This window comes from Mizuhopecten yessoensis, unplaced genomic scaffold (genome assembly GCF_002113885.1).
Source record: "Mizuhopecten yessoensis strain PY_sf001 unplaced genomic scaffold, ASM211388v2 scaffold10997, whole genome shotgun sequence".
NCBI lineage: Eukaryota > Metazoa > Mollusca > Bivalvia > Pectinida > Pectinidae > Mizuhopecten > Mizuhopecten yessoensis.
Window position 1 is genome coordinate 224,169 of NW_018408827.1, and position 23,140 is coordinate 247,308.

Genomic DNA, 23,140 nt, shown 5'->3' on the forward strand with positions numbered 1-23,140 from the left:
CGATAAAAAAAAAAGTAATGACCAACCGATATCACAGTGATAACCACGCGATAACAAAGTAATGACCACGCAATATCACAGTGATAACCACCCGATAACAAAATAATGACCACGCGATAACAAAATAATTACTTTACGATTACAAGGTAAAGACAACGCGATACTAAGGTAATGACCATGCGATTGCAAGTTAATGACCAAGCGATACAAAGGTCATTACCATACGAATTACAATTTGAAACATTAATGTGTTTAACCCCTCTTTTATAAACCAATCGATAGGACTAATAAGCAAAGCACATGCCAAAATATTAGTAGAAAATAGTTAACCAATATTTGATCATAAACAGGTTTTGGTTTCCCGACAACCATTGGCTTTAACTGGAATACTGTCACGTTCTACTTCGGCACATGGACTTATATATTGATATTCGATAGAAAAAATGATCTGTCAAGCTTCTTAAAATCACAGGCAGTGCATGAAAATCACATTTGATAAAAGAAATCAAACGCAATAATATAATTTAATTTCAATTTGTTTGGTACAGAGAAAACATCGAAGGAACAGAGAAAGGAACAGGAATTCAGAAAAAAAAGCGAAACATATCATGGAAAAAGCAAAACAGATCATGGAAAAGCCATGGATGCGTAATATCGACTGGAGTTCCTCCGTATGTACACAGGAGATGTTTGATAAATTTTGGAAATATACCGATTTACGTAACAAATGATGCCTGTAGGAATCACTTTGAAACGTGTAAAACATAAAACAAATCGATTTATTGAATAATCTGCCGCATTAGATATGACAATATCTTTGAGTACGAAGAATACGATCACATCAAGGATGTACTCTTTTTCTGAGGTTTATATCACGTTCAAATCTCATTGTTATCACGTTCAATAGGTTGTTATTAAATGCAAACAAATTCTGATCAATTTTAAAGGCTTCCGGAGCTACCGCTTTTCAAAATATCAACCAACTCTACGCCATTAGAATATCCCAAATTTAACATTAAATCGATCACTAAAAGTGACAGGTTGATGTTTACTGTTTACTCATTGGTCCAAAAATGCATATATCATGTACATGATCATAGAAAAGTTTCATACAAGAGTACATCCTTAATGTGAAATTATTGTTTTAGGTTTTCGTGTAGTTGGAGAGGTGGTCGCTTGCTTTGTTCTTTGTGATTTTCACTCGAGTGTTTTGATGTGTATAGTTAGTTTAACTGATATATTATGCATATAATTGTCAAATTAAAACAGGTGAATTACCCAAAATGATATTTCAGCTTAAAATTGGCATATTTTACTAGTACTTCTTTAAATCTTAAAATACATCAACTAAGCGGTTTTACAAATCCCCCCCCCCCCCCCCCCCCCCCCCCTCCCCATCCCCCATTTTTTGGCATACTAGGTACATGTTGTCATTAGTAAAGAGCAATGGTGTGTCTTTTCCGTTTTAATTTCAATCTATAAATGACTGACGTTTATTTTGATTATACTAATACGAGAAAACATCATTTATTATTTACATTAAACATACAGTTTGAGGAAGAGATAAAGGACAAAGTGGCCACCTATAAACCATTACCCGGCCTGGATCTCCAGCAGGCGAGGATCTTATTGGTCGGTCAGGTCGGAGCTGGGAAGTCCAGCTACTTCAACACCATCAACTCCATCTTTCGGGGACACATTAGCGCCCAGGCCAACGCTGGGAGCGCTGAACATAGTCTTACAACATCTGTGAGTATAACATGAAATAACAAAATGAAATATGTATAACATTCCTTGGCATCTGGTTATTCAGTGTCACATTTTTATAAAAAGAAATCAATGACTAGGCCTCATATTCTTGTGGGTTTTTTCCGTTATTTTGTGTTATGATACAAAAATAACATAATACAAAAAGAAGGTATTGTCCATTACATTTTAAAAAAACCATTATCAAGATCTCTAGCCTAAAACTGCATATATCATCTCTGGGCACAATGAAGCAAATACATGCATATTACCAGAACAAGGATTGATTCTTAGGGCCCACTAGGACTAAGTTCCTGGGTCAAAACATAGAAGCTGTTAAAATCCGCACCTTATAGTCGTATATGACATGAATAGGAATTATGAAATTAATGCACTCGTTCTAACGGCATTTGCAAATAGGCTGATTTCCTGGATACAGTTAGATCACCAACCTACAACCATATATAGAATTGTTGGGCATGGAGAAACGAATACACATATGTTACAATGATTGCACCTATGGTCATATCGATCCCCGGGAAAACGGTTGTGATCTCCAAGCTATAACCCTACAAATGATGGCAAGGCATGAAAAATGAACACATTCAGACTACATGTACTATGATATTAAGCTTACCTTATATACTGATCACAGCTAAGCTTGTCATTAAGCATCCTTGACCCTTGTGACCCAGTAGTCACTGAATAAATCTATAAAGATATGAAGCTTCACTGAGGGCTGAGAGACAAGTTTCAAAAGGGAGTCACTTTCAGGTTGTAGGCTTTAAAATTCTACTTATTGTGTGATTCGTCTCTTTATATTAGTTCTGCTGTCATCAAACCAACTGCAATAGGGATATTTAAAACATGCGGTATCTTTATAGATGTGGTCTCATAAGTCGGTTTGACGATTACTTCTGATGAGATATTTGCCATAATTGCTTAAAGATCTAGAATAGCAACTGGCAACCTGCACCTGGTTACCATTGTAATGGATCAAATGAAACTATATACTGTTTACGTGTGACGAAGAACTAGAAAATGTGAAACTAGGAACTAGCTAATGTGAAGCTATGAATTGGCTCGAAACAAATTATGAAGAGGCTTATATAAAAATATGTATTGGCCATAGGTGAAACTGAACTGGTTCACAAGACGTTTTTACAAGCTAACAAAAATGTGTATTTGCTCAAGTGAAAAATGAACGCAACACACACATGTGATTTCACCTTTAAAAGTTTGGTTATAATTACAGTATATCAACAAGGAACAGCACTGCATTATACAGCTGTTTCGTACTTCTATGACTTACCGGTGGTGCTAGGGGTCGAAACGTTGATTTCAAATTACATAAAGAGCCGTGCCACTTCTCAGAAAAAAACATTACTGTGGCAAACCTCGGGAACTAAGATATCCATCAGTACGGTCTATCATTAACTCACATTTAAATTACGAGTGTATACTACCTGACGTAAAATATATACATGTACTGGCTGATGTAAAACGTAATACTGACTTCTTCAGTGGCTTAAAAAACTGTACTTCAGTGGCTTGTAAACTATGTACGGCAGTGGCTTGTAAAACTATGTACTTCAATGGCTTGTAAAAATATGTACTTCAGTATCTTGTAAAAACATGTACTTCAGTATCTTGTAAATGTAAAACTATGTACTAGAGTTGTTTGTAAAACAATGTACTTCAGTGGCTTGTAAAACTATATAATTTAGTGGCTTGTAAAACTATGTACATCAGTGGATTGTAAAACTATGTACTTCAGTGGTTTGTTAAACTATGAACTTCAGTTGCTTCAAAAACTATGTACTTCAGTGGCTTGTAAAACTATGCATTTCAGTGGCTTATAAAACTATGTATTTACTCAAGTAAGACTACTATGGACTGGCTCAAGTGGATATATTCACTTGGTCATGTTCTCGCTGAGGTGTACTTTTCAATATTGAATCCTCTTTTTCTACTTCCCAGGGGATTTTGTGGAGCTCATTTATCAGTTAATTCAATATAATTTCGGTAACAACCTTTATTGTTGGTCTCTATTTTGCACCATTTAGTACAGGACATATCAAGTGAGAGACGGGTATGCTGGGAAATCTCTCAACTTCCGGTTATGCGACACACGTGGTATTGAAGAAGACCAAGGTCTTGATGATCACGAGCTTGGCTATTTACTTGAAGGCCATGTACCAGACAGGTACAAGGTGAGTTTGTATTTGTATTTTACAGACAAGAACCTGTTTTTTGTACCAGTGGAATAAGTCTACTGAATTTGAAAATTACCATATAATTCATCATGTTAGGATGTTATACTGCATTCAGGTTGTCAGTCTGTCCCACTGTCTATCTGTCTGTCCATCTGTGAATACAAGTTTTATTTTTAAGTATTGTTACTTACCTTCTGAGCCAATTTTTATTAAAACTTGTAAATGGTAGTTGTGTGCTTGTGGTTATTTGTATTTTAACTATTTTATTTAGACTTATGGTATGTTTCTGGCCTTTTGTATTTGGAGAGGGGCTTACAGTCCTCGTTTTCCTTTACATTTTATATTTTTTGATAGGAGTATAGCTACATGTGTACACTGTGGGCAGAGGGGCTCGATCTAACAGGAGTATACAATGCATAAAATAACAAGAGGCCCAATGGGCCTGAATCGCTCACCTGGTATTAATCTCACACTTGTAATCTTAAAAGTGGACTAAAGTACAGCTAAATAATAGATTTAAACATATGACACCTGTGACCTTGAATGTCGAACAAGGACATTAGGTTGAACAGAGTTTATAGTCTTCCAACCCAGCATGCTTCTAGCAAAATATCATTACCCTGGACATTTGGTCATACAGAACAAATCATTTAAAGATTTAAACATATATTGACCACTGTGACCTTGAATATGGGCGAAGGTCCTTCATCCCAGCATGTTAATGGCCAAATATCATCACCTTGGCCTTTTGCTTATGGAGAAGAAGTTGTTTAAAAGTTTTAAACATGTTTGACCCCTGTGACCTTGAATATATGTCAAGGTCATTCATTTGAACAAACTTGGTAGCCCTTCATCCCAGCAGGTTACTGACCAACAAGCATCGTCCTAGGCCTCTTGGTTATTCAGAAGAAGTTGTTCGAAGGTTTTAAACATGTTTGACCCCTGTGACCTTGAATATAAGTAAAGGTCATTCATTTGAACAAACTTACTAGCCATTCATCACAGCATGCTACTTGCCAAAAAGCATCTTCCTAGGCCTTTTGGTTATTCAAAAGAAGTTGTTTTAAAGGTTTTTAACATATTCGACCATTGTGACCTTAAATATGAGTCAAGGTCATTCATTTGAACAAATTTGGTAACCCTTCATCCCAGCATGTTAATGGCCATATATCATCAACCTAGGCCTCTTGGCTATTCAGAAGAAGTCGTTAAAATATGTTCGGGCAGGTGAGCTAAAATCTCTCACTACGGTTGATATATTTTAATATAAGAAATTAAAAAAAACTTGGGGGTCATGAAGGCTCTTAGGTCTTGTTTAGAGATGAATGCAGGGGAGCTGTCGTATAAAGGGTTGGCGGTGTTATTCACTATGACTAGTTTGTGTTGTTACAATACACATCATTTTAAGTTCGACCATGCAATGTTAAATGAAAAGTACACATATAGGCCTAAAATGTCTCTTAGAAGCATTGTAATTGATATTTTACATTTGTTGTTTAATATTTCATATAAATACTATTCACTATGTACATATTTGTATCTCAACCAGTTTAACCCTGCTGTTCCACTATCACCCGAGGCAATTGGGTTTGTGAAGAACCCCAAATTGTCCGATAGAATCCAATGTGTGGTATTTGTCCTTGATGGTAGTGCTGTGGATGTTATCCCCGCGAAAGTGATGGAGCGAATAAAGGCCATGCAAATACGAATGAATCAAAGAGGTAAGTTTACAGAATGGATATGATTTGTCTCAACTTAATTCCCAAAAAGTGATAATTTATTGGTTTTCTTGTATAACTGATAAATTTATATGCATAAATACATTTATATAATTTTCAGATTTAGCCAGAAACGCAGGTAGCACATATATTTGAAAATGAAATAAAGGTTAATGATAAATGTGTCATTCGCAAGGGCATTTAAACTTATCATGGAGTTGCCACCGTCTCGCGCAAACTTCTTCCAAATCTGTAAGAGGCATAGGTTCATTATATTGGTCTGTAATATACTGGATGCACTTTTGGACATTGCTTGAAGAATAGCTAGACAAAATAAACAAAATGATAGTCATATGATATTGGGTAAGAAGGAAGAGGAGTAGCCGAGGCATACATGTACATTACATAAATAGAAAACTTATAAAAAAAAAGTAATATTAATTTGGCACTAAAATAGTGTAAACTTAGCTACTAAGGGTATGTTGTCATTGCCTCGTTGCGACAGCACGGATCTGGTTCTGACTTTATAGAGTTATCTCACTGACATACTATGCCAAATGTACCCGACAAAGGGTAAACCAGTTGTTGCCATTTCCCTAATTACCAAAAATTAAGCAGGAAATAAAAAAAACTACCATTGCAATATCTTTATTGTACAGTCATTTTAACTAATCTATTGAAACTTGTTCTTTACAGGGATTCCCCAGGTTGTGCTTCTGACGAAAATCGACAGAATATGTGAGGAGATCTCAAATGACATCAGCAAAGTGTTTTTCAGTCCAAGGATGAAAGATTGTGTGGACAGGGTTTCTATGGTCATGGGGCTGCCACGATCACACATACTTCCTGTCAAAAACTACGAAAGTGAGGTAGAGCTTGATCAGAACATTAACATCCTGTCACTTCTCAGCCTGAGACGAATTCTAAATTTCGCTGACGACTACCTGTACAACACACTGGATGAAATAGAGCTTGACAAGGTGCAACACATTAAAATCCGTGAACGAAACTGATATTATGATATAGCTGAGTAAAACCTTTTTATTGAAATTAAGGTGTATAGGAGTGAGAAAAAGACATTTCAATCAGTATTGCTTTCAAAGCATGAGCTCATGTAGGACAAATGAATAGGATTTATTTGTGCGCAATGTTGAAGATGCATTACATTTAATCTAGCTTGAAAAAGACATTTGTACATTCACATTCCTCCGTAACACAACAAAAGCACGTTAATAATACCACTTTCCTGGCTAAATATGAAATCAGAGCGAGATTCAAATCGGGCAAGTTTTGTTGCAGCTTATCAATTATAAGTTCGAACCGCTGAAGACTTCATTCCTTCTTTTGTCGATTCCATGTGGTGATGATTTGGTCATTGGAGGACCATCATACAGCGATGTATTGTAAGCTGATATTTATATACAGCAATTGAAATAAGATACAAAAACATATTGTAAATGTCGTATTCAATTTTATTTTACTATTTTTTGCCAAATGTGAAAGCATGTATCCAAACGCACAAACAATGTTAATAAAACATACATGATTTGGCATTTTCATTGAGTTCAACTTAAGCAAATAATGACATATTGTTCTCATTGCTGACTTGTGATCACTACACAATTAAAGCCGAAAGGATAAAATAATTTCAAATAAGACACTTTTTATGATTTGTTTTGAGTCATGTTTTATATGTATACTATTAAGCTAGTTGTATTTGTAAATTCATGAAATGAAATGAAATATTTCGTTGCATCAGTTGATATTCCGTCTTTGATATACGGAGTTAATGGTATCAGTAATACATTTCTTATAGGTATATATAAACATATCTCACGCATACTTTAAGTCGTGTCAGCTATATATGAAATAGTAAATATAAAAACCTTCTAAATATGTTGAATATTTCACAAGACAATTTGGTCAGACTCGACCCAAACGATCGATTTTTCTGTCCCCTACATGTTGTGTTAACCTATACATTTATCAGTTTTATAATTAATTAAGTTTTACGTTTTGTATTCATCTTTCCTGTAATCCAATTTGCTAAAAACAATGTATCTTAGTAGTTTTTATCCCCTCGCAACGAAAGTTCGAGGGATATAAGATTCAGCCTGTACGTATGTTACACTCTTTGCCATCACTCTAGCGACTTTATTTCTCAACCATTTGTCAAGTGTTTGGTGTGGCAATGTCTTGTACAAGTTTGCGTGTCAGGTTTCTACGTTGAAGGTCAAGATTACTGTTTCTATTTTTAGAAAAACAATTAGCATTGCTCTAGCGACTTCAATTTCATGAAATACCATACAGAGGTTTGGTATGGCAATGCCTTGAACAAGTTCGCGTTTCGGATTTCTACGTTGAAGGTCAAGATCACTTTTACTATTTTTAGAAATAAAATTGTCATCGCTCTGGTAATACATTCCCCAACGGAATTTCATGAAACTCCATACAAGTGTTAGGTATGGTAATGCCTTGAACAAGTTCGCGTTTCGGGTTTCTACGTTGAAGGTCAAGATCACTTTCACTACTTTTTAAAAGTATTTCATTATTCCTCAACGGAATTTCATGAAATTCGACACAAGTGTTTGCAATGACCATGCCTTCTACTATTTCGTTCAGGAATAAATTTGAGTGCCTTATTACGTCAAAAACAGAAAAAGATATTCTTATGCAATCAAAATACAAACTGCACAATAAAATCTATTATCAATCGATGAATGATTTTTCTATTCATTTCCTCATACATGTCACACACTGTGTAAATTCGAAGGGATTTGTAACACTTATTTTGAAGCTAGGTAATCTTGAACTTCTGGGTGGCACATAACGACACATGAAAAGCGTTCACACACCCGTGTCCATGTAAATGATATACCTGCTATACGATTTTATTTATGATAGCGGGCTACACCCACATATCGGTATAAACACAAATAAACCGGCTAACGGATATGTCATTCAATTAAAAAATGTCCTCGTTAGCACTTGAAGACGTAAAAAACATTGACTCTTAGTTTTGAGTCGATAGCGGTTTGAGTTAACAGAGAAGTTAAAAGGGAAGTGTAAACACCACATAAGTAACACAGTTAATGACGTCACATGCATTCCGCCTACACATCTGTGCACATGACATAATATACTTGTTATACATGATTATAGATAACACCGGCCTACACCCATATTCCGAGCTAAATGTAATGGACCGGTTCCCAGAAGTGTGTAATCCAAGTTAAATGTCCTAAATAACACTAAAAGACGAAAACAAATGATCTTAGATAGTTTTAGCTGAAAGGATTTTGCATTAAATCTGTCCTTGTATGATTCCTTATGTGTGGGTGTAAAAGTTTTTTTTCGATCAAACCATTGTTTAGCTAATCATGAGTTATTTCCCCTTAGAGTAGAAATAAGAACACCAAAGATCTATTACAGAAAATACTACAGATGTAATTCGTAACTTTAGATGTTATTTATGTGCCTTGTAGATAAAATATATCGAATTATATAAAATTTATCAGTACAACCATCGAAATACCTTTGTTGTACTTTCATTTCTGTTAAGAAAACCGGAAGTAACAGAAAATATAAGTCAGATTGAGCGCATCATCAGTACAGAAATCTACATGGAAGTAAGTATATCTTTAGCTTTGATTTCGATGGTTAATTATACTCTCCTGTATTTACGCATCATCAGTACAGAAATCTACACGGAAGTAAGTATATTTTTTACTTTGATTTCGATGGTTAATTGTACTTCTCTGTATTTATGTATTGATAGGTTACAAAACTTTATAATATAAACAAAATGTTTAGTTCTTCAGAAATAATACTGACTATCCAGGCAGACATAATTTGGCCTCAAATTGATAAATATTAAGAATGTACACAGATCCCTCAAATGTCAGACTCAAGGCAGGGTAAGTCGTTTCGAGATTGACCGGTGTGCACCTGGCAAAGTAATCGAAGTAGCGAACCTTATCGAAATTGGTTGTTGAGACCTGTGTGTTGAATGTTTTAATGACAATTAAAAATCAAGGGGTGTGATTTATTGAAGTCAGGTACCAATTATAATTGAACAATATCTTCCACAACTGTTGTATTAAATATAGCTACATAACATGTGATATATGGGGTTCAAACATGTGCGAAATGGATGTTATATACAGTGAAAGAGAAAAGAAACCATCGTGGCAAATATCAGCATCCAAATGCCAATACTGAAGTTTTAAAAAAAACTTCGACGTAAAGTTCAAAATGTTAAATTATCTTAAGCACTAGCTGTCACATTTCTTTTTACTTAAAATTCTTTTTCCTAAAATCACTGTTTATTCACTTTGTCGCTGAACCAATTTGAAGGACATTGTCTGCTGAGAATAGGTATTCACTTGATTACCCATAAAGCTTCGGGTGGTCAATTGATATAGATATCCTACAAAGTGATTTGTTCCATAGGAGAAATCTCTACAAGACAAAACACCAACATAACAACACACTCATCAAGACGTATATGCAGACTTTGAATTATACCATTGATATAGGATTATTACAATAGATATAATAAATAGTATCTGAAGTTTGTATAAATACGTTACATATATACGCCTAGCTTGTAACTTTGTTAAGGATGTGCATGCATATAATGCAAGGAACGACTGATTCAGGTTGAATATTAAAAAGCCTTACAGTGGAGTGCTTATGTTACGCGTATGTTGATTGGTGTATAGAAGCAACAGTATCATTATGTAGACCCGCGGTATTTGGCCATTGTATGGTGTACGGCTGGGTGCAGGTATTGATAGTTGGTCATGTCCAATATCTACACACTTTCAGGCTGATCGACAGATATTCATGAAACGTGACACAGACAACACAAGGACAGTACACTTAATGTCATCACATGAAAAGCGCTCACACACCTGTGTCCATGTAAATGATATACCTGCTATACGAGTTTATTTAAAACACCGGGCTGCACCCACATATCGGGACAAACATAAACAACCCGGTCATCCATTTATGTTATTTATTTTTAAAACATGTCCTGGTTAGCACTTAAAGCCGCAGAAAAAATATTGACTCTCAGTTTTTAGTCGATAGGGGTTTGAGTTACCAGAGAAATTAAAAAAGAAAATAAGAAAGATTTGTTACTGATGTAATTCTTCACTTTAGGTAGTGTTGTTGTCCGTTGCAGATAAAATATTGAAGTTCATAATATTTCTCAGTACAGCTACAGTATGGAAATCTGTATTTTACTTTCCATTTGATTAAACGGAAACAGAAAGTAACAGGGAAAGAAAGTCAGACTGAGAAAATTAACTGAATACAAGACTACACTGAAGTAGTTATATCTTTAACATTGATTTCATGATGATTTTATCATTCCTTTATTAATATATGGCTATGGTACCTGGTTTTATCAGATATACAGTTCCTCAGAAATCCTGCATTCCTAACACTTCTTCAAATTTAAAAAATGCGATGAATTCATAAAATAACATTAAAATCTCAAATCAACATAAACTCCAAGTAGAGTACTTCCATCCAAGGTGAAAAGTACGACCAGGTGCAGCAATCGAAGTAGCCAACCTTATGAAAATTGGTTGTTGGAACGTGTGTGTAAATATAGTAATGATACATAAATGAGTTATGGGTGTGACGCATTGTAATAAAACACGCAATAAACAGTATAAAGTAGGGTTCTAATTATTGTTGAAGCATATCTTTCACAATTATTGTAATAGATAGATCAAACAGTACACAAAGATAGTATAAACACATTTCAGTAACGCGAATCTCATTACTAGATTTATGAATTTTATAATTCATATCAGAAATAGCTGATTCAGAGTGAACAATATAAATCCTCACAGATTATCAAGATACCCGTGGTATATGACCATGTGTATTTGTATAGAGTAGTGTCTTAAGTTCATCTTTGGAGGTGGGAAATGGTGGCTAGTCCTTAGCCCGGTGTCCAATACCTACATGTACCCATATTTAAGAGAACAAACAGGTTTATGAATACAAGTAAAACACTACATATGAAACACAGTTAATGATGTCGCATACATCCTGCTTACACATATGTGCACTTGAACATAATATGCCTGTTACACCTGTTTTTAAATACCACCAGGCTATACACAAACGCAATCGACTGACTAAAAGAACTGTGCAGTTCAAGTAAAATGTCCTAAATAACATTAAAAGACGAAAACAAATGATATTTAGATGGTTTAGCTGAAAGGATTTTGTTTTAAATCAGTCCTTGTATGATACCTTATGTGTGTTTGTAAAAGTCTACTCAACCAAACTATTGTTAAGCTAATCATGAGTTATTTCCCTTACAGTAAAAAAAAAGGAGAACATAAATGATATATTACAGAATATATTACAGACGTAATTCTTTACCTCAGGTTTTGTTTACGTGCCTTGTAGATAAAATATATAGAAGTATATGAAATTTACCAGTAACACTATCAAAATACCTTTGTTGTACTTTCATTTCTTTTAATAGAGAACCGGTAGTAACAAAAAATATAAGGCAGATTGAACGAATCAGTAAGTATATCTTAGACATTGATTTCATGGTGAATTTAACATTCCTTTATATATATATTGCTTTGGAACGATATGCAGTTCCTTAGGTCCTGCATTTTAACTCTTCTTCAAATTTTAAAACTGCGAGGAATTAATAAAAAAAAAAACACATATACCTCATATCAACATCATCTCCAAGCAGAGTACTTCTATCCAATATTGACTTGTATGTACCAGACGCATGATTAGAAGTAGCAAACCTTATTTAAAATTGGTTGTTGCACTGTGTGTGCAGATCATTTTAACGGCTAATAAATGACTTAGGGGTGTGACGCATTGTTATAAAAAGTACGCAAGAAACAATCCAAAATCGGTTACCCATTCACAGAAAGTAACGGTATAAATACTACAATAAATGGATCAAATATTACATGAAGATGGTATAAACACGTTACATCAACGCAAGGCTCGTTACGAGATTTAAAAATGATATATACATTATTTGTACCAGGAATAGCTGATTCAGGGTGAACGATATACAATGTACATCCTCACAGATTATAATGTAGACCCGCGGTATATGACCATGGGTTTTTGTATAGAGTAGTGTTTTAAGTTCATCTTTGGAGGCGGAAATGGTAGCTAGTCCTTTGCTCGGCGTCTTGTCCAATGTACAAATATTTAAGTGAACCAATAGGTATATGAGTCCCAGTATACACAACACAGTTTATGACGTCACATGCGTGCTGCTTACACATCTGTGCGCATGCTCTCTATATGCCTGTTATACATGTTTATAAATACCACCGGGCTATACCCATGTACCGGCCTAAATGCAGTGGATCGGTTACAAGAAGTGTGTAATTCAAGTAAAAGTCCTCTATATAACACTAAAAGACGAAAACAAATCATATTTGGAAGGTTTTAGCTGAAAGGATTTTGCGTTAAATAAGTCTTTGTATGACACATTATCTAAGTGTGTAAAGTTTTGTAGATCAAACCATCGTTAAGCTAATCATGAGTTATTTCCCCTTTCCGAGATTGACCGGTATGCACTAGGGGCAACATTCGAAGAAGCGAACCTTGCCAAAATGTATTGGGGAAACCTGTGTGTTGAAGGCTTTAATGACAATTAAAAATTATCTTGTTATCATTGTGTTAAATATAGCTATGTAACACATAATATATGGGTTCAACATGTGTGCAATGAATATTATGTAGAGTGAAGAGAAAAGAAACCATCATGCCAAATATCAGCATCCCAATACCAATAGTGAAGTTTCATTATTGAATTTCTGAAATACTTTGGCAAAAAATTCAAAATGATACATCATTTTAAGCACTAGTATCACCCTTTTTGACTCCAATTGTTTTTTTCTTAAGATGACTGTTTATTCACTGTGACGCTAAACCAATTAGATATCGTACAAAGTGATTTATTTCATAGGAGAAAACTCTACAACACAAAACAATAGCATAACAACACACTCATCAAGACATATATGCACCCTTTGAAATGAACCATAGGATTATTACAATAGGTATATTAAATAGTACCTATAATTTGTATAAATACGTTACAAATATTCATGTACGCATAGCTTGTTACTTTTTTAAATATGTATATATTTATGCATGGTACGACTGATTCAGTGCGACTATTAAAAAGCCTAATAGTGGATTTTCTTATTTACGTACATGTCGATTGATATATGGGAGCAACAGTAGTATAGTGTAGACCCGTGGTATATGGCCATTGTATAGAGCACGGTTAGGTGCATGTATTGGTAGTTTGTCGTCTGTCCTATGTCTTGTGAAATACATAAATATGTATCTCCAGGCTAATCGACTGGTAATACGGTACAGTTGTCAAACGCTTACGAAACCGTACACACATATACTTGGTTAGATATAAAGAACAATAACAATTCGTTGTTCGAAGGTCAACCATTGCTTGTTATTCATGCACCTCTGGTGTTCAAAATAATACACAGAGGTCACGTCCCCTGTAAGTAACTCAGATAGTTTCTTGAGTCGCAATTACCGTACGTTTTCAAAAAATCTTTAGCACAAAATATGGCGTTTAATTCAGATGTCACCAAAAAGGCAATCCATCAGACACAAAGCTTCTTTTATTTCAAGCATTTTGTCAGAATGTGATATGTACTGCCTTCTAATATACCACCCATATGAGCTACTTAGATACAGTATAACGACCATCGTTCTTCATTAATGATTTATAGCAGCAATTTGATGCTGCAACGAAATGCCTGCCTAGCCGTGGGTCCTCTTTGATGGCAAGTTTACCATTCCTGAATTTATTCAACTACATGTACCTGTAAACAGTTCTCAATAGGACGGTAAATGTGCTTTTTATGCTGCACAACACCGCATGTATCTGTTTGGCGGTATTTGAAAAGCACACCGTGCTTTCATGTATGAGCATATTTCTTGAGTCTCAATTTTCATTGTAGCATAAAAAAAGTATACATACGTCACAAGTTCATGTACTCTTCAACAATAAATAATCTATTCAGTTCTCGTCGGATGATATCGAAATGCACCTTATATTGTTCTTTAAATGTTCATGCAGTCTACCAATGAGCTAAATGTTTTAGTGTACGTCCTTACGGTATCTATGTAGTAACAGCATGTATTTAATAATCCTGGTATTACCACATATTAAAGCTCCAGTCTCCCGTGTGTGTTTGTGCTTGTGGTATGTTCAGCTTCTCTTATTATGACAATACAGTACAAAATCATGTCAGCTTAGATGTCAAAATGTCGCAGTTGAATACTAAGATTATGAAAATGTTAAATGAGTGCGAGTCGACGGGGACATTCGTTTCGTGTTTTTGTTGTATATACTGTACTTTTTGCAGTTAACACAATGGCAACGAAGCTAACACAAACTCACAGAGATCAACATTCCAAATGGATTGACCTGTCAACAAGACACAAGTTTACCTTACTGTACAAGATCAGCCGTGATGGATGTAATCCTGAAATCTTCCATCGTTACTGTGACAACAGGGGGCCGACAGTCACCATCCTGTACAATACCGACAAGTCGGTATACGGGGGGTACACAGCTTTCGACTGGAAATCAGATACTGAATATGAGGCCGATGCTCAAGCATTCTTGTTTACACTAGAGCACAATGGTACAGCCCAGGCAATGAAGTTTCCCCACAAAACAGACGGAACAAATGCGATATATGGAAAGAGCAGTTATGGGCCAACATTTGGAGATGGGCATGACTTGTGTTGTTTCACTGCAACTATAAATAAATCCGGAAATATTTTCCCATTGGATGGTAAGGTCGAATCAAGCAAGAGTTATGACATGAAAGGACAAGACTTTAAGTCATTTCAATGTCCTGGAGTTGAAGGTTTACAGTGTTCAAGGTAGGTATATGAAACTCAGGGGGATATTTTCAAATTATAATATTACAATTACTAAAATTGATAATAAATTCAAAAGAATGTTGTCTATGTTATAACTTTATTAATTTAATTGGCGTGGCATTCAAATACTTACATGAGTACCCAACGGGCGAAACAATACACGTAAACCACATGCCATAAAGTACCCATTTCAAATGCAGTGTTTATTTCCTCACTTAAAAATCACTATACTTACGAATTCTTTATGATTTCCCGGCATTTTTAAAACAGTTAATTAGTGCTACTCAAAGACAGGTTCAAGAAGTTATTAATATGTTAAGATTTACCACCGATTCTTGTAAGAAATATATTAGTTTTGGATATCGAAATGTAACTAAAATATTTTTTGCTATATCTCTCAAGAAAGTGAAATATTTCTAAATGTGATGCAATGGAAAACATACTTTACCTCAATAGCTTATATTATCAGAAAATAATTTGCTTGAACTCTGTAAAATATACATACATATGTATAAATAATGTTTTGTGTTACTTTCCTCATATATTGTTTTTACTGCCGTGAACATATTTTTTTTAAATCGAATAAGGGGTCGAAATTCTGTATAAAATGGGCACAACATACTTAAGCACACGATCTTCTGCTTTTCAAGAAACATATATGAATTTCAAGTTTAAATATATGCGAGGGAGAAATGATGTTAAGGTGCAAACATACTAAAGGACCGGTCACACTGTCACGAGTTTTACCCACGGTTTGTGGTAATATAACTCGCCACAACTCTTTCAGTGTCTGTAAGGACTCGAACACATCTGTGCATGTCGAAGAGATGTCTATTCATGTCGCTAGTTATCGGCAAACATCGGCGAGAATTTGAACGGTTTTAAATTGTCATTCAAGTTTTAATCTCGTACATGGGTGATGGTGGACACCTGTCGACACGTAAAAAGTCGTTCGACTAGTTTTGCATGCAACATGCAACGAGTTTGCACGACTTCTTTCAACATATGTATGAATTTTACGTGTTCTGCGAAAAAATTCTTCGACATTGCTACGAATTCTTGCGAGTTTTGGTGATTCTTATAAGGGGTGTACATTTATTGTATCACCGTCAGTTCTCCTGCAGACTCCGATTACTCCTCGTCACTTTCTCAGTCATGCGCCCAAAGAAAAAAAGTGCTAGCAACAAAGTCTGTGAAGGAATGTATGAATATACACCCAAGTTGCCAAAGATCGTCATTTGTCGTACATTTTGTCGTAGCTCACTCGTCACAACTCATCCAAAATTCTCACAAACGTTGCCAAAACTCGACTTGATACTCATAATTTCGAACATTCTCGTGCAAAGGTCTTCGGTTGTTGAGAAAATGTTGTACGGATGTTGCCCAAACTCTTGTTAAAAAAATTATCTTACTACTCTCAGTGTCGGGGATAACTTGAGCAGGAATTGAACTGATGTCCCATTCATTAAAAGCTATCGCAAATTCTTGGAAATTGCGTCGGGTTGTAACTCGCCAGCACTCGTGGTAACTCGTAGCCCAAAAACGTGACAGTTATTCAGGGTCTGAAATTTAAAAACGAAAAAGGCCTAACCCTGTATACAGTGGGTAAAGAGCAAAATACCTTTTGTGGTATTTTAGCATCCCAACTTACATACCGATTGTAAGTTTGATGAATGAAAGTGATATAACAAGAACGTTTCGTTCCAAAAGATCTTTGGTTTAAAAAAAAGTATGATACCTTAACATGCACTTAAAATTCTGAAAAGCTGACTAGTTCGTGCCATCTTGTATAATTAAAATCTGTATCAAGTTCCATGCTCAAGTTATATTCCTAAAGATATATAATCCATCCGATGAGGAAGGTTGGGAACACTGGGTTAAAACTATTGATCTAAATTTCAGTCATAATTTTTTTTATGGATCTTTAAATATCCTAATTTGCTGTTTACGACAGGAAAAAAACTGACGCATATCAAAATCTGCTTCAAATGTGTTTTATATGTGATATTCAATATGAAATAGTTGGTAAGATACCTTTGAGATATTGTCTGTAAAAGAAATGAATTAAACTAACAGCAAATGTTTCAAACGATAATCGTTAATGGGTATTCAATTAAGGCTACATCTAATACGATGAGGGAAAATTAACTTAATATTACGACAATACGCAGTAACTGTAAGTTTGTTATGGTTATAACTATTTTACTTCATCTTTGAATCGTTTTTCTCTGAAGGACATCTGGAGGTGCACTAGCAAACTTTTTTCAAAACAAATAGATACTGTTTTTGTTTTGCGCTACAATTAGAACTCTACTTATTATGTTTCTTCAAACAAACCCTGGGCGTCTCACCCGCATTTCCTTCAGATTAGACATGCCGTTATAAACATGTTGTGTAATTTGAATTTGCTATATAGTTTTCAACTCGCGGTCAGTGAACAGAACAACATTTTAGAAGAGACCAAACACTTTCGAAATAAAGCCAGTATACCGTATATATGCATAGATCACAAGACAACATAAAGCAAATACATATCTTAAATTCCATTTAAGGTCTTAATAATGTCTCAAAATGTACCTAAGAAACGACCAGAGTAAGACCTTAAATTTCTATCTTGTTTTTCTAAATAGTAATATTTCATCCTGCATGTTCATGTCAAATTTATGAGTGAAATATACAGTAGTTAAACTTAAACAACTTTTATTACCAAGAGCCATAACATATTTACTTATGATAAACGGGATCCAATGAAATGAGGGTTGTAATGTACTCATAATGTGTATGGGTTTTTTCAACCCGGTGTTACTTGTTAAGAGAAAACCTTGGACGAAAAGGGGCAGGAGGAGGCTCAGAGAAAAGCTAAACAGCTACTGGAAAAGCCATGAATACCGCGTGTCGACTGGAGTTCTATCGTATGTAAATTGAAGACGTATGCTTTTAATAGTGAAAATCATATATACTGTTTATGCCAAACAGTTGTATTCGCAACAAACGCTCACTTCAAATTGAAGCCATCGTTTCCAAAGCTCTATTTCGTTAGTTGTATTAGATAGCTGATTGGGTTTTTTTTATTTTCACCATTATTTTTCATCTCATTGTCCATTCATATTTCATAATTTAAGAAAAAACATATATGTAAATTTACAAAATTGAGAGGAAATGCAGCTTGAATTTGCTATAAGTTAATATCATGTATGTGACTAACTTAAGGAATATTCAAAACGTTGGTATGTTTTTTTGTTTGTTCGGGTTGACCAAGATCTGGAATATATTCATCTATCCAGAGCGATGGTTCTATTTCCAAAATAAATACAAATTATTGGCTTTTATTACTTTGTAATCATGCATTATATGCGAATGTTGGCGAAAGACAATGATTTAAAATGATTTGCTCAATTCTACATAAAAACAGTTGGAAGAGTCGAAAAAGCAAAAAGTGACGACATATGAACCATTACCCGGACTGGATCTGTAGCAGGCGAGGATCCTGTTGGTCGGTCAGGTCGGAGCTGGGAAGTCCAGCTACTTCAACACCATCAACTCTATCTTCCGAGGACACGTAAGTGTCCAAGTCAACGCCGGAAGTGCCGAAAAGAGCTTGACAACTTCCGTGAGTACAGTTTTTGCATGAAGCCATAGACAGTATTCATTAGATATTTCATTTTGTATTCGTGTTTGTCATGAAATTTTGTTCCGCAATTTGATCGTTATTATTTTTATTGTGCCACAGTACCGAATGTATCAAGTAAGGGACGGATATGCAGGTAAACCCCTCAACTTTCGCTTATGCGATAACCGTGGTTTAGAAGAGGATCACGGTCTTACTCACATAGAGGTCGGATATCTACTTGACGGTCACGTGCCTGAAAAACACAAGGTGGGTAAATAAAAACTGAATTTCATAATGTCGTTCACTATCGCAAACAGTTTGAGACCGTAGTGCAGTGGTCAATTGACAAGACGATGGAACGTGCGCTAGACAGGCAATATATCCTTTTTACTCTATGTCGGGGTACAACATGCATACTTAAAATATAAACCTGATCAAACTTAAGGCAGATACTTGTGCGTTGAAGATCAAATATAAACTACTCCAAAATTAAAGGCAATTAATTTTAACGTTGCTATTTATCTTTATCAAACACATCGAATATATGCAGGAATCCGTAGCATTTTCCAGACTAGGCAACTTATATCATTTGCAAGGTAGCATGTACAGAGCCTTCAATTTTGTCATTATATACATTTAGAGTGTGAGACATATATGTGAATCGAGAAGGGACCCTTGGATTTCAAAGTTGTATAATCGCTATATAAAAGAATGCTTTATTTTTTTAAATCTGATTCTATGTATGTCTACCGTCGCATAAATACGTTAGTAGTCTTTACAAGGAGGCAGCGAACATACGCATTTCGAAAAGAGGAGCCCTTGGATATCAAAACTCCATATGTATTTTCATTCATCTTGTAATCAATTGGCGGATTGGTCGAGTGGTTTACACTCCGGCCTTCCAAGCAGGCGGCCGGGGTTCGATCCCCGAAGTCGTCGTGCGCATCGATATTCAGAGATAGTAATTTTCCCCCGCCCTAATAACACCAACAACCCAGGTGGAGTATAAATTGGTCTGGGGTGGATGTTGCGGTATCTGTGCTGTAGCATTCAAGTGAGGTGGCACTATAGATGATGCCATGGGAAGCACGTTCCCACTTCAAACAGAACACATTAAATCTCTAGCACACACGCAGGCATACACCCATAGGGAGATGATATATAAGCCAGGTGATACAGGACTAGTAGTTCTATAGGAGACACGATAGTCTAGTGGTATGAGGTCGGGCTCGTGACCGGAGGTTTGCGGGTTCAAGTCACGTCACGGCACTGTGTTGTATCTTGTACAAGACACTTTGCTCCGCTTGTTCCAGTCTACTCAGCAGGGAGTTGAGAGAGATGTTGGCTGGTTTCAAAGGCATAATTAACCACGAATAAGGATTTGTGAACTGCTTTTAGACGACCTACGAACTAAGTCGTGATAAACCATTATATAAGTACCTCGAATTATTATTAGTAATAGTAAGCGCCTGATAAGGCAGCTCCAGCAAGTTCCTCAAAAAATGTACTGCATATGACTGATATGTTAATTTATTAGTTGTATATCTTTGCACTGTAAAGCGCTGTAGAGTGGCGTATGTTAGCTAAATAGGGCGCTAAATCAAATGTTGTATAGTATCAATACCGATAGTACCGTACTGGATACAATAAAGGTAATATTCTTCCAAATTTGGTCAAAACAGGCAGTCAAATTAGGACAAAATATTTTATATTAATTATGTCATATCATTTACAAAGTAAAGTATGACCATATATATACAGTGTGTATAGTAAAATTAGATCTAACGACCGACTAGAAAACTAAATCTTTTCTTTTTTCTATGCTTACCTACTTCACATGGACATTTTTTTTTTTTTTTTTACTTTTTCCTAAGTTGTTAGACAATAACTTATAAACTCATATTGCTATTGTTTGACTATATCAGTTTACCAAGGATATTCCACTCGCGCCTGATGCAATAGGCTTCGTGAAGAATCCAACATTGTCTGATAGTATCCACTGTGTGGCGTTTGTCCTTGACGCCAGCACTGTTGACGTCTTCCCGGAGAAAGTAATGGAGCACATCAAAACAACGCAAGCGCAAGTGAATCAAAGAGGTAACGAACTTAATTTGTTATCTTCTTTCCATTTCGATTAATAGTTTGTCACAATCGTAATAATCTTATTATTCGATTATTTAATGACAACGTTCGTATATGTCAAAATAAAATGGTAGATTATTATTATTTCTATTATGTAAAGAAACAGTTGAAGTTTTTGTCCTTTCAAGGGATACCCCGGGCTGTTTTGCTGACTAATATTGACCGAATTTGTGAGGAGGTCTCTGATGACGTCAGCAAAGTGTTCTTCAGTGCAGCAGTAGAAGAATGTGTGAACAAGGTATCTATGATGATGGGATTACCCCAGTCACATGTACTACCTGTCAAAAACTATCATCGTGAGGTACAGCTTGATCAAAACATCAACATCTTGGCACTCCTTAGTCTCGAACGAATCCTCAATTTTGTCGACGACTTCCTCTACAACAAACTTGATGAACGCGAGGTTGCGAAAGTCGAGCGCATTAAGATTAATGAATAAGGTTTTGCTGGAAAAATCAGAACTCAAACTGAAACTTAAAAAGCCCGAGTTTATGATACTCAATATTTGCAACCTTAACGGTAGATCATTAAATTAGTTACTTTTTTTACAAAATAATAGCTTATAAGTAGCATGATGTATTTTTATTTTGAAGTTTTAAAATTGTGATTGAGGTCTTTCTGACTAACACTATCTATAACCTTGCATTGCTTCTAAGATGCAAATCTTTTGCCAATATACAGTTGCCACAGATGAGGCACTTCTGCATAATCTTCTTGGAGAAAAGCATGTAAAACATTAGTATATACAGGTGAAGTAACCCATTACCATATCCTGGGGAAAAAACATATAACCATATCACAGGAAAAGCATATCCTAATAATACTAAATAATATGTTAGTGAGACACGAAAAACACAAACTGTAGTAACACAGTACCATATATAGTTAATAGAAATTATTGAGGCTAACATCATAATATACAGGACAAACACACAGAGATAAACACACAGGGAAAGTAACCCAGTACCACATATGCTCCTATAAATACTATATTACATACTGAAAATATCATCAATATAAACAGGACAAACACACAGAGAACGTTACTCACTATCCTGCAGAAGAAACATCTATTATAAATACTATATTACAGTTGAGAATAACATCAATATAGACAGTTAAGACACATAGGGAAAGTTATTCAGTATCATTTCACGGCACACAAAAAAACATATCCTTTATATACTTAATAAAAAAAACTTTGAGGATAACATTAACATAAACAGGATTAACATACAGGGAAAGTAAGCAAGTACCATATACACCGTGTAAAACATCTCGTAGAAATACTAGATTACTAGCATCAGTATATACAGGACAAACACACACAGGAAGTAACCCAGTACCACATCCCAGCACAATTACCTCTCTCATATATACTAAATTACATGTTGGTGATAGCATCAGTATAAACAGGACAAACACACAAAGGAAGTAACCCAGTACCACATCCCAGCCGATTACCTCTATCATATATATACTAAATTACAGGTTGGGGATAGCATCAGAATATACAGGAAAAACACACAAAGGAAGTAACCCAGTACCACATCCCAGCACAATTACCTCTCTCATATATACTAAATTACATGTTGGGGATAGCATCAGTACATGTATATACAGGACAAACACACAAAGAAAGTAACCCAGTACCACATCCCAGCACAATTACCTCTCTCATATATACTAAATTACATGTTGGGGATAGCATCAGTATAAACAGGACAAACACACAAAGGAAGTAACCCAGTACCACATCC

At 35.3% G+C, this 23,140-nt stretch overlaps 2 protein-coding genes and 1 long non-coding RNA gene across 5 annotated transcripts in view; all 3 read left to right on the top strand.

Moving 5' to 3' along the window:
* LOC110464485 (interferon-induced protein 44-like) overlaps window positions 1–7,365 on the top strand; it is a 36,193-nt gene extending 28,828 nt beyond the window's left edge. Inside the window, exons 6-7 of one of the 2 annotated variants that reach the window (XM_021519732.1) lie at window positions 5,512–5,683; window positions 6,377–7,365. In XM_021519732.1, the coding sequence (XP_021375407.1) occupies window positions 5,512–5,683; window positions 6,377–6,693 (489 nt within the window). In that variant the 3' untranslated portion in view covers window positions 6,694–7,365. The remainder of the gene's footprint in view (window positions 1–5,511; window positions 5,684–6,376) is intronic. The other variant, XM_021519731.1, reaches the window with a different exon arrangement.
* Window positions 7,366–9,241: 1,876 nt separating this feature from the next.
* On the top strand, window positions 9,242–15,995 carry LOC110464510. The gene is made up of 3 exons (XR_002464500.1): window positions 9,242–9,309; window positions 12,198–12,241; window positions 15,103–15,995. It is a non-coding gene; the product is annotated as an uncharacterized LOC110464510 (long non-coding RNA).
* A 968-nt stretch (window positions 15,996–16,963) lies between these two features.
* Window positions 16,964–22,310, top strand: LOC110464508 (interferon-induced protein 44-like). 2 transcript variants are annotated; one of them, XM_021519762.1, is made up of 5 exons: window positions 16,964–18,540; window positions 19,041–19,238; window positions 19,359–19,505; window positions 21,164–21,335; window positions 21,509–22,310. In XM_021519762.1, exons 3-5 carry the CDS (start codon window positions 19,365–19,367, stop codon window positions 21,817–21,819), a joined length of 624 nt encoding a protein of 207 aa, XP_021375437.1. In that variant the 5' UTR covers window positions 16,964–18,540; window positions 19,041–19,238; window positions 19,359–19,364; the 3' UTR covers window positions 21,820–22,310. The 2 variants fall into 2 exon arrangements, with proteins under 2 accessions (XP_021375437.1, XP_021375436.1); XM_021519761.1 differs by having other exon boundaries at window positions 16,964–19,238.
* Window positions 22,311–23,140: the final 830 nt, after the last annotated feature.

What these genes read in the sequence shown, in the direction of transcription:
- LOC110464508 (XM_021519761.1), top strand. Translation starts at nt 19,365, where the DNA reads ATGTATCAAGTAAGGGACGGATATGCAGGTAAACCCCTCAACTTTCGC. An exon ending in ACGTGCCTGAAAAACACAAG is followed by an intron (nt 19,506 to 21,163) that starts GTGGGTAAATAA and finishes TGACTATATCAG; the next exon opens with TTTACCAAGGATATTCCACT. An exon ending in AGCGCAAGTGAATCAAAGAG is followed by an intron (nt 21,336 to 21,508) that starts GTAACGAACTTA and finishes TGTCCTTTCAAG; the next exon opens with GGATACCCCGGGCTGTTTTG.